The sequence below is a fragment of the Ooceraea biroi genome, chromosome 3, assembly GCF_003672135.1.
Source record: "Ooceraea biroi isolate clonal line C1 chromosome 3, Obir_v5.4, whole genome shotgun sequence".
Taxonomy (NCBI): domain Eukaryota; kingdom Metazoa; phylum Arthropoda; class Insecta; order Hymenoptera; family Formicidae; genus Ooceraea; species Ooceraea biroi.
In genome coordinates, this window is record NC_039508.1 from 141,834 (window position 1) to 157,437 (window position 15,604).

General features: G+C 41.6%; 5 protein-coding genes and 1 long non-coding RNA gene across 12 annotated transcripts in view; 4 read left to right on the forward strand and 2 right to left on the reverse strand.

Moving 5' to 3' along the window:
* The window catches only part of LOC105277465 (WW domain-binding protein 4), a 32,305-nt gene extending 31,668 nt beyond the window's left edge, over nt 1-637 (forward strand). The window contains exon 7 of the mRNA XM_011335832.3: nt 234-637. Coding sequence (XP_011334134.1) covers nt 234-444 — 211 coding nt within the window. The 3' untranslated portion in view covers nt 445-637. The remainder of the gene's footprint in view (nt 1-233) is intronic.
* Nucleotides 638-759: 122 nt separating this feature from the next.
* Nucleotides 760-3,971, reverse strand: LOC105277461 (facilitated trehalose transporter Tret1). The gene is made up of 4 exons (XM_011335829.1): nt 3,438-3,971; nt 2,443-3,010; nt 2,159-2,357; nt 760-1,905 (listed from the first exon to the last, which is right to left on the reverse strand). Exons 1-4 carry the CDS (start codon nt 3,505-3,507, stop codon nt 1,288-1,290), a joined length of 1,455 nt encoding a protein of 484 aa, XP_011334131.1. The 5' UTR covers nt 3,508-3,971; the 3' UTR covers nt 760-1,287.
* Nucleotides 2,933-3,403, forward strand: LOC109610846. The gene is made up of 2 exons (XR_002193145.1): nt 2,933-3,024; nt 3,302-3,403. It is a non-coding gene; the product is annotated as an uncharacterized LOC109610846 (long non-coding RNA).
* Nucleotides 3,972-4,859: 888 nt separating the features above from the next.
* On the forward strand, nt 4,860-7,844 carry LOC105277460 (protein-L-isoaspartate(D-aspartate) O-methyltransferase). 3 transcript variants are annotated; one of them, XM_011335826.3, is made up of 6 exons: nt 4,860-5,091; nt 5,695-5,794; nt 5,920-6,076; nt 6,509-6,734; nt 7,106-7,191; nt 7,257-7,844. In XM_011335826.3, the coding sequence occupies exons 2-6, from the start codon at nt 5,745-5,747 to the stop codon at nt 7,446-7,448; spliced, it is 711 nt and encodes a 236-aa protein (XP_011334128.1). In that variant the 5' UTR covers nt 4,860-5,091; nt 5,695-5,744; the 3' UTR covers nt 7,449-7,844. The 3 variants fall into 3 exon arrangements, with proteins under 3 accessions (XP_011334128.1, XP_019886591.1, XP_011334130.1); XM_020031032.2 differs by having other exon boundaries at nt 5,926-6,076; XM_011335828.3 differs by having other exon boundaries at nt 4,862-5,091; nt 5,937-6,076.
* Nucleotides 7,845-8,176: 332 nt separating this feature from the next.
* LOC105277456 (protein-L-isoaspartate(D-aspartate) O-methyltransferase) lies at nt 8,177-11,638 on the forward strand. Of its 4 annotated transcripts, none has more exons than XM_011335813.3 (6): nt 8,177-8,811; nt 9,248-9,387; nt 9,505-9,730; nt 9,828-9,913; nt 9,990-10,187; nt 10,639-11,638. In XM_011335813.3, exons 1-5 carry the CDS (start codon nt 8,751-8,753, stop codon nt 10,164-10,166), a joined length of 690 nt encoding a protein of 229 aa, XP_011334115.1. In that variant the 5' UTR covers nt 8,177-8,750; the 3' UTR covers nt 10,167-10,187; nt 10,639-11,638. The 4 variants fall into 4 exon arrangements, with proteins under 4 accessions (XP_011334115.1, XP_011334116.1, XP_011334114.1 ...); XM_011335814.3 differs by having other exon boundaries at nt 9,990-10,167; XM_011335812.3 differs by having other exon boundaries at nt 8,178-8,811; nt 9,990-11,625.
* On the reverse strand, nt 11,313-15,456 carry LOC105277457 (equilibrative nucleoside transporter 1). 2 transcript variants are annotated; one of them, XM_011335818.3, is made up of 11 exons: nt 15,122-15,456; nt 14,569-14,746; nt 14,403-14,484; nt 14,144-14,319; nt 13,725-13,819; nt 13,578-13,628; nt 13,269-13,501; nt 12,639-12,876; nt 12,450-12,535; nt 12,181-12,380; nt 11,313-12,104 (listed from the first exon to the last, which is right to left on the reverse strand). In XM_011335818.3, the coding sequence occupies exons 2-11, from the start codon at nt 14,712-14,714 to the stop codon at nt 11,993-11,995; spliced, it is 1,419 nt and encodes a 472-aa protein (XP_011334120.1). In that variant the 5' UTR covers nt 14,715-14,746; nt 15,122-15,456; the 3' UTR covers nt 11,313-11,992. The 2 variants fall into 2 exon arrangements, with proteins under 2 accessions (XP_011334120.1, XP_011334117.1); XM_011335815.3 differs by having other exon boundaries at nt 12,181-12,535; nt 15,122-15,454.
* Nucleotides 15,457-15,604: the final 148 nt, after the last annotated feature.

A 15,604-nucleotide genomic window follows, 5' to 3' on the forward strand; every position in this document is an offset into this window, starting at 1 on the left:
TGCAAGAGATGTGCAACATTTATACGGAGATGGTTGCAAATTTAAATAAGATTTTAGCGTGCCATAAACTCTGCTCTAAATTAGAATTACTCTCTTTGCATCATGTAGATTAAAGATAATTGAAGAAAAAAGTACATTTAAAATGAGAGTGTATTCATCCGAGAATCAAATTTGCAAAATGCCATTTCTCGCGCGACGCAAAGATAAAACACCGAGATGTTTCGATGTTTCAGGAAATCAGTGGACTTACAACTACCAAAGCAGAAGCAGATACAACTGCCCACGTTCGGGAAAGTAGAACCGCCACCCCCGCAGAAGACCTTTAAGGAAAAGACTATCACCCAACTAAGCACCGGTGATAGCGATGACGAGGAATTATCGACTACCTTCAAGAAAAGAAAGATTGGCAACAAGAATGTGCGCAAAAGAACAACCGACGATTGACAGCCGATTCCATCGTGAAAAAGTGAAGTGATCATTCTTTGTTCTTGTGCGACGGTTAAGGCATGTTTCGAACAATCGAATAAACAAGCATAAATGAATCCAGAATTCGCGTAAATGTAGTCGGATTCTTTAGTTATACGTACTGTATATATTTTGTACAGATATGTATAAATCAGAAATTGATATTTCCGAATATGTATATACATTGATCAATATAGAATTAATTGCAAATAAGAAAATCCAATTATACTTTATTGAAAAATCTTAGCAATATTAATATTTATTAATAATATTTATTAATAATATTTATTAATATTAATATTAATATTAGCAATATTTATTTTTGCTAATAGTTGATAATATCTGGTCCGATATAATAATCTTTATTATACACAAAAGTGTGATTTCGTAATTAATGATATTATAGAATATGTACATTTTTTAAAACAGTCTTTATCTTACTAGTAGTCTTGTTATATGAGCATTTTATGTACACCTTTATATACACTTTCTCACATCACTGATTCGATATTATCACATTATCAGCATTACATTGTACGCATCAATATATCCCGAACGTCATATGCTTCGTTTTCTCATAAAACACGCTGGCATATGAGATAACGAGTGATGTTACGATTAAATAATGTCGTTATCATCATTCTCTGACACATTTCACACAGATCGCATATTTTTAACGTAGAAAATAATCTACAGGAAATTTTCCTTTCTTATAGAAAGACGGACTATAAGAATTTATTCTATTAGTCTCCCATTTTTTTCCGACACGCTGTTTTTTTCCAAATGCGGATATCTAGCCACTCAAGGATGTATGCTTTACTTTTACACGTGTGCCACTTGTTCCGAGTCCATTGCAACGATGTGTTTAATTTGCTTCGTTTTTGACTTGCCATTCAGTTCATCGACGATGTCCTCGCGCAACCGTCCCTTGGTCTCTGGCATCATGATGAAGCAGAAGATCAGGTTGCACACGCAGACAATGGCGAGCAGGAAGAAGCAGCCGTATGTACCCAGCAGGACGATTAGATCGGAAAACACCTTGACCATGATGAAAGCGCACATCCAGCACATCAGCATGCCCATAGCCAGGCCCAGGCTGGTCACATCACGGCTAAATATCTCTGACACCACTACGACGGGTATGGTGCCCAGTCCCATAGAATAAACTACCATGAAGATGGACAGTGCCGTTACCGGTACCCAAAAGAAGGCGGAGACATTGTACTCTTGATCCTGAAAGTAGAAGAACGCGCCCATCGCACAGTGGCACGCGCACATTCCTGAGGCGGATACGAGTAACAGTAGCCGTCTACCCGCGCGCTCAACCAGGACAAGCGCCAGCCACGAACCGAAAAATTGTATGAGCGCTATGATGATAGCTGATGTGTTCGGCGTTAACGAACTACCGGACATCTTGAAGATGGTCTCCGAGTAGCTGATCTGCATGGGAGAGAGAGAGAGAAAATTTGTTTTATAAAAATCTGTTTTGCATAGAGTGAGATTAAAGTTGTATCTTTAACTTTCAGTTGTCTTCCAGAGTTTTGTCAAATTATAATAACTTATTTGCAGCACCATAATACCACTTTTGATTTGACATAAAATTTTGACGCAGAAAACTTCGAGATTTTAAACACTCGAGTTTATAATCCGATAACAATTTAACATGAAGAATTTGTAAACGCTTGGTGATTACCAGTGCGAATATCCCGCCGAATTGCTGACCGCAGAACAACATCAAACTAATTATCAGTGCTTTGATCGTCGCTCTGTCCTTGAATAAATCCGACAGCTTGGCAGATCTCGCGATTGCGCTCTCTTTAATCTCTAGCTGTAAGTGCGACAGTGTTTTTTCCACCGCCAGATTGTTTCCGGCTTTCAGCCAGTTCAAGGATCTAGAATAACGAGTCGCAACACTCCTTCATAATGCTTTCAAAAACTATCAATTTCTTTATTCGGCTGTGTTCGTCAATTTCTTACCTGGCCGCCTCGTGCAGACGATTCTGACGCACCAGGTAGACCGGTGATTCCGGCATGAAGACGAAAGCGACGAGGTACAACACAGGTATCGCCAGTAAGGTAATGGCTAAAACACGCATGGATAATACGCCGCCTAAAATGTAAGCCAGCAATATCCCAAAGTTCAAGACTAACGTCATGACGCTCGCAAGAAAACCGCGTATGCTGTCGCCTGCGATTTCTGATACGTAAATTGGCACGAAGAAGAGCACACCGGCACCACCAATGCCACTCAAGCCCCTCGCTACGTAGATATGCGTGTGATTGGTGGCGAAGATTATGAACAGCCAGGAAAATGCTAGCGGTAACGTCAATCCGTAACACATTCTCTTCCGACTGAATTTGTTGGGTATCATCAAAAGTATCGCGACCGTAAGAGTGCCGGCCAGGCACATGCTACCGCTCAACCAGGATACACCGTCATCCGTCATCGGTACACTTCCTACGGGCGGCGATGAGCTCTGCAGTTGCGGGGCTGACGGTGATTGCCATCCTATCATGGTCCCATAAGACATCGCCGATAGATTCACTGCGAAGAATATGGTGCGATCATCCGAGATAATGAAATTTGAAAAAGAAAGTTCTTCCGTCGACAGAAATTTTTTGACGTTATTTTATTTTAAATTTTCTTGTGTTTTTTTTATTATGTATTCTGTTCACGTCTGTTTCCTCTTTTCATCTCCTTATTATAATTGGATATTAATTAACATTATACTTTAATCGTTGAGCATGAAGCCTGACCTCTTGTGAGCACTATTATTTATCGAAAATTATCGTCATACTTCGTTTCACTCTTTTTAATAATTTTATTTTTTTACAGGCAATTATCCATCACTCACATTGAAGAGTATTAATTATTTATTGGAAGATATCGACGCATCACACGTACAGTACATATCTCCCGCCCTATTTTATGAAAAAATAAGAAAGGAAGCTCTTTTTCTTCTGCAACTCACCGATCATCGCGGCAAGGAATTGCCGCAACTTCCCCGATTCCTTCGACAATTCATCCTCACGCTTCTCCATCGCACGTTGTTCTTGAAGAAGAGCGCGACCGCACTGGCGGCCTGTTTTGCGATTGTCGGCGGACAGGCAGCGATCGAGAAGGAACGAGATTCGCGAGCAACGGAGGACCAATTCATTACCATGCAAACCACAGAACGTTAGCCCGCTGCGTCTTGTACGAGACAGTCGTGCGAGGTCTAATTCGATTTATAGCGATCGCTAATCGCGCAGGAGCTCTCGTCTCGGAAGGGGCAATCCTTATCTTGCCGTCACTCTTTGATGAATGCACGTGAATTAAAAGCACATATTCTGTATACACGGCAAACATGCATTACTTTATCGAATGTATCTCGCTTACGTGGATAGTTCTGCGTTATCGAGAACGAGAAGAAGACAATGTTTTCTCAATAGAACGATCATTGAATCAACCTTTTTCTATCTTCCAGTCATCAAGAGACAGGTGTCTCCTATTTGAATATGTATATTAACACTCTATCTCTTTTTATATCGTACTTTCATAAATTTAATATGCGCGGTATACATATCTCGGTCAAAAATAATTCATTTTTTTCAAAAATAATTCATTCCCATTTTTTGTAAAACTTAAATTGCGTTCTCCCCTTAAATGATAGATGGCGTAGTTCTTTTGTATAATAACTATATTTTGTAACACGAGTGAGATGTATATGAATACATTTTGTAATCGAGGCAGTTGCACACTTCTTCTTGTACGGTTCAAGTCAGCTTTTGTTGTCGGAGCGTTCATATCTGCTTAAATAATGTATTCCCGCGGTGCAAAAATATCTTTTTTACGTAAAAATATGATTGCAGCCGTTCGGCAAATTGAGCAAGAAAACGTCGCGTCTTTATCACGTTTTCTGCCTCATTTTAAATCATCGCGACATACGTCAAGCGCGAGCGCGCTTCATAATAATAATTCACTGTCGGCGCCTCACGAAATCGCGAAATTAATTTACGTCCTCGTCCAACGTTAACGATTCGGGATTGAACATTGATTAATTTACAAGTCGGCGCGAAAGGTATGCTAATTTTAATGAGAACATTTCGTGCGTTTGCGTCTCTGTTGCATAATAACATGCAACGAATAACGAGTGAATCGAATAATGCAGTTTCGAATCGAATAATGCAATTTGATCGATAATAAACCCCATCCCTCGAATTACGAATCTGTTAAAGTCCGTTTGAGATTGATCAAAGAGTAAGATTCCGCTCATGATCAGTTTGCATCTTTCCTCGTGATGCAATTCCACGCTCAGTCTCCGTCAAACTTTTTTCAAATTTAAATCTTGCGCGTCGCGATTGGCGGTACATTGATACCAACAGTGACTGGCGCGGTTGTTACATTGGCCAACGTGTAACGCTAGAGCCCATCGGAGTCCATTCGGATCTAGATAATTTAGATCTCCGACGATTTCGCAAGCGTACCTTCAAATTTTACTGTCAAACTATAAACTCGCGCGCGAATGTCGTCATGCTCGTACCCAATCGGACATCCGGATCCAAGGTGCGCCTCGATCGAGTGCCGAAATGCCTTCTAACAGCGACGCAAATGTAGAATTGCATTCAGTTATGTAATTGGACACGGTGAGTGATGCTTCCCCGCAGGATCGAGAGCGAACGGGCGATTATTTGTGCGATTGATTTACTCGTTTATCGCGATCATCCGTCGTCGCAACGTTTAGGAAATTAACACGAGAAAATTTCGGGTAAAAGCGTTTCCATCCAGCGTTGCAGCATCGATGACGCGGAATGACGCCTCGCAATCGGAAATTCCGATTCGGAATTCTTTAATTCAGTGCTCTGGGTCTCTTCTAATCTCATCTCGGATCATGTACCGTAAAATTCGTACGTGAAACCGCACCGCCTTCGCGACAGCCCTTGCGTAAGAATCGGCAGCATCGCATCAGCTGTTTCGCACCCCTCCCTGCCTTCCTCGCTTTCAAACGGTAGTGCTCCCATGTCACTCGTGTATTCTCATGGCAATGTTGATACTCGAAAGTGATTATCGCGATAAATGAGGTTTTCCTGAAGTTTTCCAAGTTTCCAGTCGCGAATTGCGAATCTGAACGCGACGATCGCCAGGAATCGCCTCGTCGTACGTCGTGGTCGGTCCGTCCGCGCGCGTGTCGCTCTCTCGCAGCATACATGTTTATGGTCGTTGTACGTAAGACGTTTTTCTGCGTCCAGACTGCTCGCGGCGATCGAGGAGAGACCACGAAAAATCCACGAAGCATGGCATGGCACTGCAGCGGCACCACGAATCAGGAGATGGTGCAGAAGCTGAAAGGTAAACGACCCCGCGTGTCACACGGGGCACGACGCGAGCGGAGAGGGTGGATTTAATGAATGTAGATAGTACGCGCGCGGATGCTTGTTTTGTTAGAGACGATCGTTCATTTGTATGGCAATTAGGGACAGATTATTCGCAGATGCCGGGATATTGGCAAGCGACCGAGCAGAGGCGGCTATGCTCGCCGTCGACAGGGCGAAATATTGCCACGAGCCGGATCCCTACCGCGACCGACCCAGGAGAATCGGCTACAACGTAACGATCAGCGCACCACATATGGTAAATATCTTCTAGATATATTTTGTTACGTAGATATAAAAGCGCATACAGTTTGTAATTACGGACACAGTTGCAAATTTCTCTCAAAACATGGACGTTGTTTATCTCACCGTTACAATACAAACTTATTTAAATCATAAATCATGAAGCATTCATAGGAAAATATCTCCACACGTACATAGAACAAAAGATGTCGAAAGGAGCAATTATCAGGCACTCGGGATGAAACGAGGGCATCGCATTAACCTTCTTATCTCACTTTTGTGTTATTTATGTTAAACTCGTATTTGGTCGACTGATTGGAGATTTTCCGAGCCACGTTGACAGCCACATTGACACACAATACAGAATTACTACAGAGGACAATGTGTACATTACTCAAAGTTTAATCTGCCTGATAACGTTAGGTAAACGACATCCTCTCTTTTGCAGCATGCATGCGCTCTGTCGATTCTCTCGAATCAGCTGTTTGATGGCGCGAAGGCGCTCGACGTCGGCTCGGGCTCGGGCTATCTGTCCGCTTGCATGGCGCACATGGTGGGCTCGTGCGGCCGCGTAACAGGTATCGAGCATATTCCTGAGCTTATAGAGATCTCGACTAGGAACGTGCGCGAGGATAACCCGCATTTCCTCAAGGAGAACCGTATCAACTTCGTCGGTAAGCCGTTACAATCTCGTTATCCTACGGTTCTTTTCCAACGATGTTCCTCCACTCGAACGACCGCAGCTCCTTCTCTCTCTCTCTCGTTAATAATCTCTCACCATGCCATTCGTCTCGTATCGGTTAAAAAAACGCATTGTGCGGTGATAGAGAAGCGTTCAAAATTATATCAAATGTGTTACTTGTGTATGCATAGAAGCAAAAAGAATAAAAGATTCGTGATCCATCCACGTGATCCATACGTGAAGTAGGTATGCACGTTGCCGTGAAGAATCAAACGGAACACTGTCCACCGACTTTGTGGTCTTGCTGTAAAAGTAACAGATAAAGACTGCCGACTAACGACAGGTCATTATAAATGCGACTAGTGGGAGACGGCAGATTGGGACACCCAGCTGACGGCCCCTACAACGCCATACACGTTGGAGCAGCAGCCGAGACTTTGCCACAAGAGGTACACGTAACTTGAAAAAAAAGAGATATCCGAGAAATTGTAACTTGACTAAGTAATTCTTGCAGTTGATAGACCAGCTGGCGCCTGACGGCCGACTGGTCTGTCCGGTCATGACCGTGGCGGGTTTCCAGAGGTTCCAAGATCTGCTGCAGGTAGATAAGAGCGCAGACGGCACGGTCACGACGAAGAAACTGATGCAGGTGTCTTACGTTCCTCTCACCGATCCCACTACTCAATTGCGTAATGTTCTCACGTGAGGGATCCTCCGGGTAAGGTTTCGTGAATTGGGAAATTCGAGCAAGCGATTGGACGATCGTGAACGCGTACGGAGTCGCCGATCAACGATCACCGTGAATTTGCATTAGCGGATTAAGTTTTCTTTTATTCTCGCTGTGCGAATGTAGGGGACGTACGTTTTACTTTTGACTGGGCGGATTAACAAACCATATTTTATTACATGTGTCCTATTAGTTTTAATATAGTTTTTTCACTCGTTCGTCTTCGTTGTGAGTTAACTGCAAGCTGCAATATTTATATATCCATCGTTGCTTTTCAATCTTTTACACTGCAAAATCTATAGGAAACTTTCACGTAGACAAAAATGTAACGAATAAAATGAACAACAGAGAAATAAAGTTTTTTTAACAATGGAATAAACATGCAGTTACTACGTATCATATAATTATACGCCTTTTCCTAACCTACAAGCAAATCCTATTTTTATTATAACAATAAAGGGGATATGAATATTTAATCTATATATATTACACGCATTTTGCGCAAGTAACCGGATTATTCGTAAAAATAGTTATGGCGCGTGAACAATGTAATGATCGAACGCCGTCGTGAATCTCGATATCCGACTCTCGATTATGTTCCAATCGATCAAACAACCGTGTGCCGTCCACCAATCAGAGATCGCCGCTCGGTTCAGACCGTCCGCGATGCGACACGGGCCCGGAGCAGCCCTTTCTCGCCTATTTTGAAAATACGACGTGCGCGTCGCGTTCGCGCGCAAAGCTCCCGCCAACGCGAGGCCGAAGGTCATTTCGTGCGCACAATTGTGCGAAGATCGCCGATCTCGCCGTCCACGTCGATCCCGGTAGGCTTCAGATCGAGTCGCGACGCTTCGTTCGCGAGACTGCCGGCACTCGAGCCGCGATATTCGGCACGCTCTCGATCACAGAAAATCCTGAATCCAAGCCAACTGAAAGAGTGCCGACGGATAAGTGAACGTCGTTCAAGATTTTGCGACGCATTCTGCGAATTAACTGGCTTGTCGAAGAGCCCGTCGCACAGCTGGAAGGTACGGGGGTCTAAGGAACAGCGGAAAATCGCCGTGCGGAGTTTCGTCGCGTGCGGCAAGCATCGGCAAGCGGGTCGCGGAGTGACAACAGAAGCGACAGGTTGCCGGGTGGTCCACCTCTCCCCCTCCCTCTGTTTGTTTTCGCGGGTGAGCCTGTCAGTCAACCACGCAGCGCCTCAAAATTCGGTCCCGCATCGTCGGGTGGCTGTGCACGACGCTCGCGATCCTGTCGCCCGTCGTGCTCGCACACGACATGGCCCTTTATGGACGCTTCCACGCCAAGAGTAATCAGGAGCTCGTGCAGTACCTGAAACGTGAGTGTCGCGCGACGTTATGCAATGTTGCGTCACATCGCGCCCCTCCTCGCTTCCTCCCGCGTCGTGGATTTTCTCGGCTGAAAACCGCGTAGTTTCGATTTCAAGTTTGAATTTCATGTGGATATTTAAAGTTTGAAGTCGAAATGCGGCAAAATTGTCGTTTAAACCGACTACAGCCTTTTTTAGAATTTGATTCACGAAAATGAATAATTGATTGTACGTTTGAATTCAAAGTAATGTATTAGATTGTCGAGAAATACATAATATAATAAATGCATAAATATGCACGTGTGCATATGTGTAATAAAAATGTATAACATGCAAAGACACATAAAACAGTCGAATCAATTTTTACAATATGCTGTTTACGCATATTTACTCGAAATAAAAATTTAACATATATATCCTAATGCAACATGAAATTCCTTTTTAGGAGCCGCAATAATTCGATCCGAGAGAGTATTTGAAGCGATGAACGCCACAGACAGAGCGAAATATACTCAACCTGGTTACGCATACATAGATGCTCCGCAAGGGATCGGCTACGGTGCTACCATCAGTGCTCCACATATGGTATAATTTTTTGTACTTGCAGTTCTTCACATATAAAAGTTTAAATGTAAATTTGCAATCATTTTCAATTAATTACATAAATCAAAACGCAATCAAATAAAACAATAAAATGTTTAGCACGCCTATGCTTTGGAATATCTCGAAGATAAGCTGCGCAGTGGCGCAAGGGCGTTGGACGTTGGTTCTGGATCCGGGTACTTGACGGTGTGCATGGGTATTATGACGGGACCAAGTGGGGTGGCCGTTGGGATCGAACATATTCCTGAGCTGAAAGCAATGGCCGAGAAGAGCATTCGCGAGGATCATCCGGAGCTTTTGCGCGACGGGCGCGTGGTATTAGTCGGTAATTAGAGATCTGCTTGAAAATGAGCGCACACACATCCTTTCAGAAGCTTCTCATTCGATGTGACAAAATTAATTTAATCGCGATTGCATTGCAGTCGGCGATGGCAGACTGGGGTATCCCGAGCGTGGACCGTACGACGCTATTCACGTGGGGGCAGCCTCTAAACAGATACCGCAAGCGGTAAGCGTAACGTTGTCCTCGGTGAGCTTGTTTTCAGATCTGCCGGCAGTGAATCAGGATATCTTTCCCTTTGCAGCTGATCGACCAGCTAGCACCTGGTGGACGTCTAATAATACCGGTGGGTCGCGAGAATTCGGACCAAACCCTGATGCAAGTGGACAAGAGTCTGGATGGCAACATCAAGCAGCGATCCCTGCTAGGTGTGGTATTCGTACCGCTGACCGACAAGGACTGGCAGTACCGTCGATCATGAGGCACGTGCCTGCTCCAATAAGTGAGCGCCATTTTATCATTTGTGATTACGTATATTGTTTTGTTATTTTGACTCGATTAACTCCGAAAAAGAATTTCATGTTGCATTAGGATACACATACGTTAAATTTTTATCTCGAGTAAATATGCATAACCGGCATATTGTAGAAATTGAATTGACTGTTTTATATGTGTCTGCATATTACACATTTTTATTACACGTATGCGTACACGCATATTTATCGTGCACAGTTCTATTTATTGTGGTAAGGAAACGATTAGATTGACCCGGGCAATTTTATTGTAACGAGTTGCAATAAGTCATGAATCAACATCGAGATAATTATATAAGAATATTTCAGTATGCCCGAGATACATTAACGTCACTCGATACGTCAATCTAATCGGCTTTGCTACCATTTTATTTAACAGGAGATTTTTTTATAGATATTGACGCAATTTTTCTTTTGCAGGAGATTTAACTTTTTATCTAATTTTATAATGATGTCGATTGGTGATATTTTCTAGTCTCTAAATACTATGGCCCATATGGTACATATGACCCATGTTCAGAACGCGTTTACAACGATAAAAGTGGCTCTAAAAGTGGCGTTAAAAATTACCTGAATGAGAAGCCACATTGAAGGCTTTTTTTTATTTTTTTTATTTAGCCTATCACAGTTTACATTGTTACAAATTGTTACAGATTACGTTGCGACTTATTGGGATATATAATAAAATGAAGTTAATTCTACTTGTTATTTTTACTTTTACTAGTACACCTTTTGTCGTTATAAGCGTGTTCTGAATATAGATACCTGTGGGTATGTCTATCAGGTGTATATATATATAGAGAAGGAGAGGACAAAAGAGAAATATAAACTCATGGCTATGATATTTAAAATATAATGTTAGTGACAAATCTGTTGATTGTAGTTGTTTAGATGAAATTTCTATTTCCATGAGTACAAACAAAAGATGAGATATATCACATATATTCTGACATACGTAATATATGTATATTTGCGTACATCCAACATATGTAATATAAATTATTTGATATAACTTACTTTATTTATCTGTCTCGCAATAGTCTCGCGTTAGGTTTCCGCACTAGTTTGTTTCATAGATTAAACGGGAGAGAAAATTGCGTAATCAGGTATCTTTATTAACAATGTACGTAAAATCATCTACACTGTTTTGTAAGACGAATCTCTCCCTATTTTACAATATTACATCTAATACTTTTATCTCCAGAGATCTACGTTTTCAAATTGCTATATTTAAAAATAAATATATATATGTATAATTTGTGTAGAATATCTAGAGAGAGAGAATTGTGTCAACACAAATACTTTATATGTACACATACACATATGTTACATACAAACAATGTAGCTAGATATATATCTTACGTTGGATCACAAATATTAAAAATTATATGAATCGTTGAGAATAAATCTTCCTATCCGCTTAATATCAATGTTGCGTATTAAAATTAATGGAATGATACAAAAGTATCTATATCACGTCGTAATCGTTAAAATTATGTTTCATGCAGATACATTCGAGAATTTTTTGTAAAACGCTACTAGGAGCTACGAAAATTCGAACTTTTCTTTATAAAAGAAGGAAGAAATTCCCGTAAATCAGCAACGTTTTCAAACGATAGTGGCCAAACATATTTGTATCAATTTTATTACTAAAAGCTCGTTATTAACGCGCTTGTTGTGGTCCTACCCGACTCCGAAGGTATAAAGGGCAGTGTGAAATCGCATGTCTTATTATATTCATCGGCAATTAATTACAATTAATTATAGGCGAGTATTAGAGAGCCTTAACTATGTATAAGCTGAGCGGAGCACCAGACGCCAATCCCATACCCAGGAAAGCACCCATCATCGCAGACGCGACTTCCCTCTCTTCGTTATCCACAACTCTGAAAGATACACGTGCATAACTGTAGAAAACACTTCGCAATCACGGAAGATCTTCATGGCCGAAGACATACTTACGTGGGTGCTAAAATAAATGTTAAGTTACAGAGGTAACCGTTACTTATCGCGAACACGATGGTTATTAGAATATAATATAGGTCACTATGGATGTACACTGGTAGATGATGTCTCGGCTGCGCGTTACAGAACATAAATACGGGCACGAAGAGAGCCCTGCCGACGCTCATGAATATGACGAGCCACGGCTTGTTTCTTGGCTGCAACGATACAATTTTGATGTCGATAGGGAATTTATGTGTAAATTGTATCGAAATGCAGATTCTTACCCATTGGAGAACACCGGACAGTACTCTGCCAGCGTAATCGCCCGTACTGAAAAGTAGGTACGTCACCACAGGTACAAAATATATGTCTGAAAAATCGTCTCGGGTTATTCATTGTACTCGCAAGTGCATCGCATGAAATTAGCGAGATATGCGTGAACGCTGAAATATAGGTGAAAAATTCCATCCTACCGTTCCATGCGTGGCCATTGCCCCTGTATTGACTCTCGATCAGCACAGTAACCGCCGGATATACGGACAGTGATATGAAGAATACTAGAAATATACTGAAGCCATAGTGCCAGATCCTCTTTAAGATCCGCGTATAAGACACGCTCGGGCCAGCCGAGAAGCTGACTTCGCTATTTATCGAGTAATCTGTTTCCATGTGATCAGGTACTTTCTCTATCATGTGATGCTTGAAGAAAGGCTGCAAGAAACGTGGGTTTTATTCAGACAAAGGCTTCTGAACTGCGAGTTCTATCTGCGAGTTTTCGCGAAATACAATCACGCAAAAATGCCGGATATGCAAATGAAGGAGTTTGACAACCGAGCGATTAATTAATTTTATTCCGTCTCGATCTCTCTCCGACAGATTGTACAGTAATGCAACGCCATGCGGTACGTGCATAATACGCTTTGTCGTTAAGCGACTTATCATATATTATGGAACACTTGCGCTTCGTGTTTTGTCGTCCTGACAAAACAACGGTTTATTGATGATCTCATTATCATGTGTATGATCACGTATTGACCGAATCGAAATGTGACGAATGCAACGATGAATCAATCCTATATTTAGATAAAATAAAATTGACCTACCGCTCTTTCCAAAACAATGTATGCGATTAGCGATAGCAGCAGCACGGTATCACCGATGATAAAATATACTAAGCCGGATAGGACGGGACTGGCGCCGATCCACAAGGAACACACTTCCGCTAGGGCCGTGAATATCCCGCCGAGAGCTTGCCCACCGGACATAGCCGTAATGTATCTTGGTGAAAACTTGCCTACTATGCCCATCAGGCTGCCGCCGAAAATTGCACTCGCAGCTAAAATTTTATTATTTTCACATGTAATCAGGCTGATCACACCGATGTAAATTTAATTTTAAATCTATGCACACACCATTTACGAGCGCAACTGTCGTCAGAGTGAAAATTAGAAACGTATTTTGCCCTGGAAACGAAAGAGTTATCGTTACCGTTGAGGCGATAAAATAATTTAGTTACTACAGTACAATGGATATAAGAGAAAAATGATTCGATAAGTTACACTTGTCGGTGTCCATTTCGACAAACGTGGTTGTCAGGATAAAAAGAAGCAATATGATACATTGAGAACCCACCATCCTTACGGTTAAAGAAACTCTGGAAATTCATAAATCTTATGTATTAAAGCACTGCGTTTACTGTCTAATATGTCGTTCACGATCAATAAGCATTCTTCTAACTTTCCCTTGTAACTTGTAACACGAATAAGGTACTTGAGGTAATACATTGATATAAATGTTTTAGCAAAATATATAAGTGATGCTTCTTATGAGTTCTTCCACTTTAGATTCCCTTCAATCGTTTTTAATCTCAAAAGGAAAATCAAGATGATGCGTAGTAATATTGAATCAATTTATGTAAATAAATATTGCACACACACATATTACAGGATACACTTCTTATTAACAATGTTTTACGTACCTCTTGCTAATGAATGTATTTATTATCAAAAAGAGAGTATTTGGCAATGCACTAGCTACACTTAAATAAGAAGTAAAACTAGCTTGCAGATCCGTTTTCTGTTCGAGTAGCTCTGCGTACGTATGAGTAAGATTTGTCGAATTATTATGAACCTCTCGAAATTTGTACATCCAATACTGAAAGGTAAATGTTATGTATAATTTCAGTGTCCCAAAACTGTCGATATGAAGAAAGTGATGAATTAACATGCGTCACTTACGTCGTCAGCGGTCATAAAAAAGCTCCATGGAATTAATGTATTCATACCAAGTAAGTAAAATATGATATACGCAAGATTATACCTGGAATACGTGAGGAAAACAGGATTATTATGCCAGAATGGCATACATAATTTTCAAATTAATTTTAGATATTATGTAACGTACTTGTCATGCGGCTCGTACGATTTTAAAAATGGTTTTTCATCATGGATCGCGACATTGGGATCATCTACCTCGGTCTCCACGTCATCCTCAAATTCGCTATCTGATGCACCCCCCAATAAGGGTCTTCTATTGATGGAGTATGACATGGTCTTCTACCTGGCAGCTATCGGAATGTGTACTGGTCCGTGAAACAAAAATACATAAACTTGGAGAATAACACGTAAATTTATCTAATCTAGCATGTCAAATAGCTACTAATTTGCAATAAAAATTCACGTATTACGTAAAGCACAAATAAGTGCAAATATTGGCAAATTGTACGTAGGCACTGGTGTTATCGCAGAAATATTCTGCCTCGCAAAAGACGAACGAAGATATAATTCACATCCGATAATTAAGAATGCGATATGTAATGTTGTCTATAAAATCATTGTCTGATGCAAATATACGTCAATACACAATCAATTCGGTCCACGGCGATAAGCAAATAAAATATGAAGAAACAAACAATTGAATAAATAATCATTAGATATTGTTATAGAGAACTACTTACAAGATTTTCAATTCTTTACGGGGCCTTTTGTGGGCAGAGAATTGACTGATCCAGCCTGACGCAGCGAAGAAATTCACAAAAGATCACGTGCATCTGAGAGTAACAGTCGATGCGTTCCGAATGCAGTCATAAGTACATAGGAGCCAAAGGATAAGGAGCATGCCCTAAAGCACGGTTTCAAAGGTCGCTCGGTGAGAGGTCGTCAAATTTCGGGGCGGTGGTTAGGATTCAGCTGCTGCGCAACATCCCACGATGCGATCCGCTTGGGAGAACGGAAAGCGCGTCACTTGGTTGTCCGAGCGTTCTTCCGCGCCTACGTCCATCTGGCATTTTTCGCCCGTATTGTATCGCGGCTCGGCATTCCTCGACTGGCCTCGACACGACGTCGTGTCAGTGTGTCAATCAGTCAGCTGGTCTTAGCGCGACTTAGCGCGCACGGGATATAGCTGGAGAAAGACTCGCGCCCTCTTTGTCACCGGAACC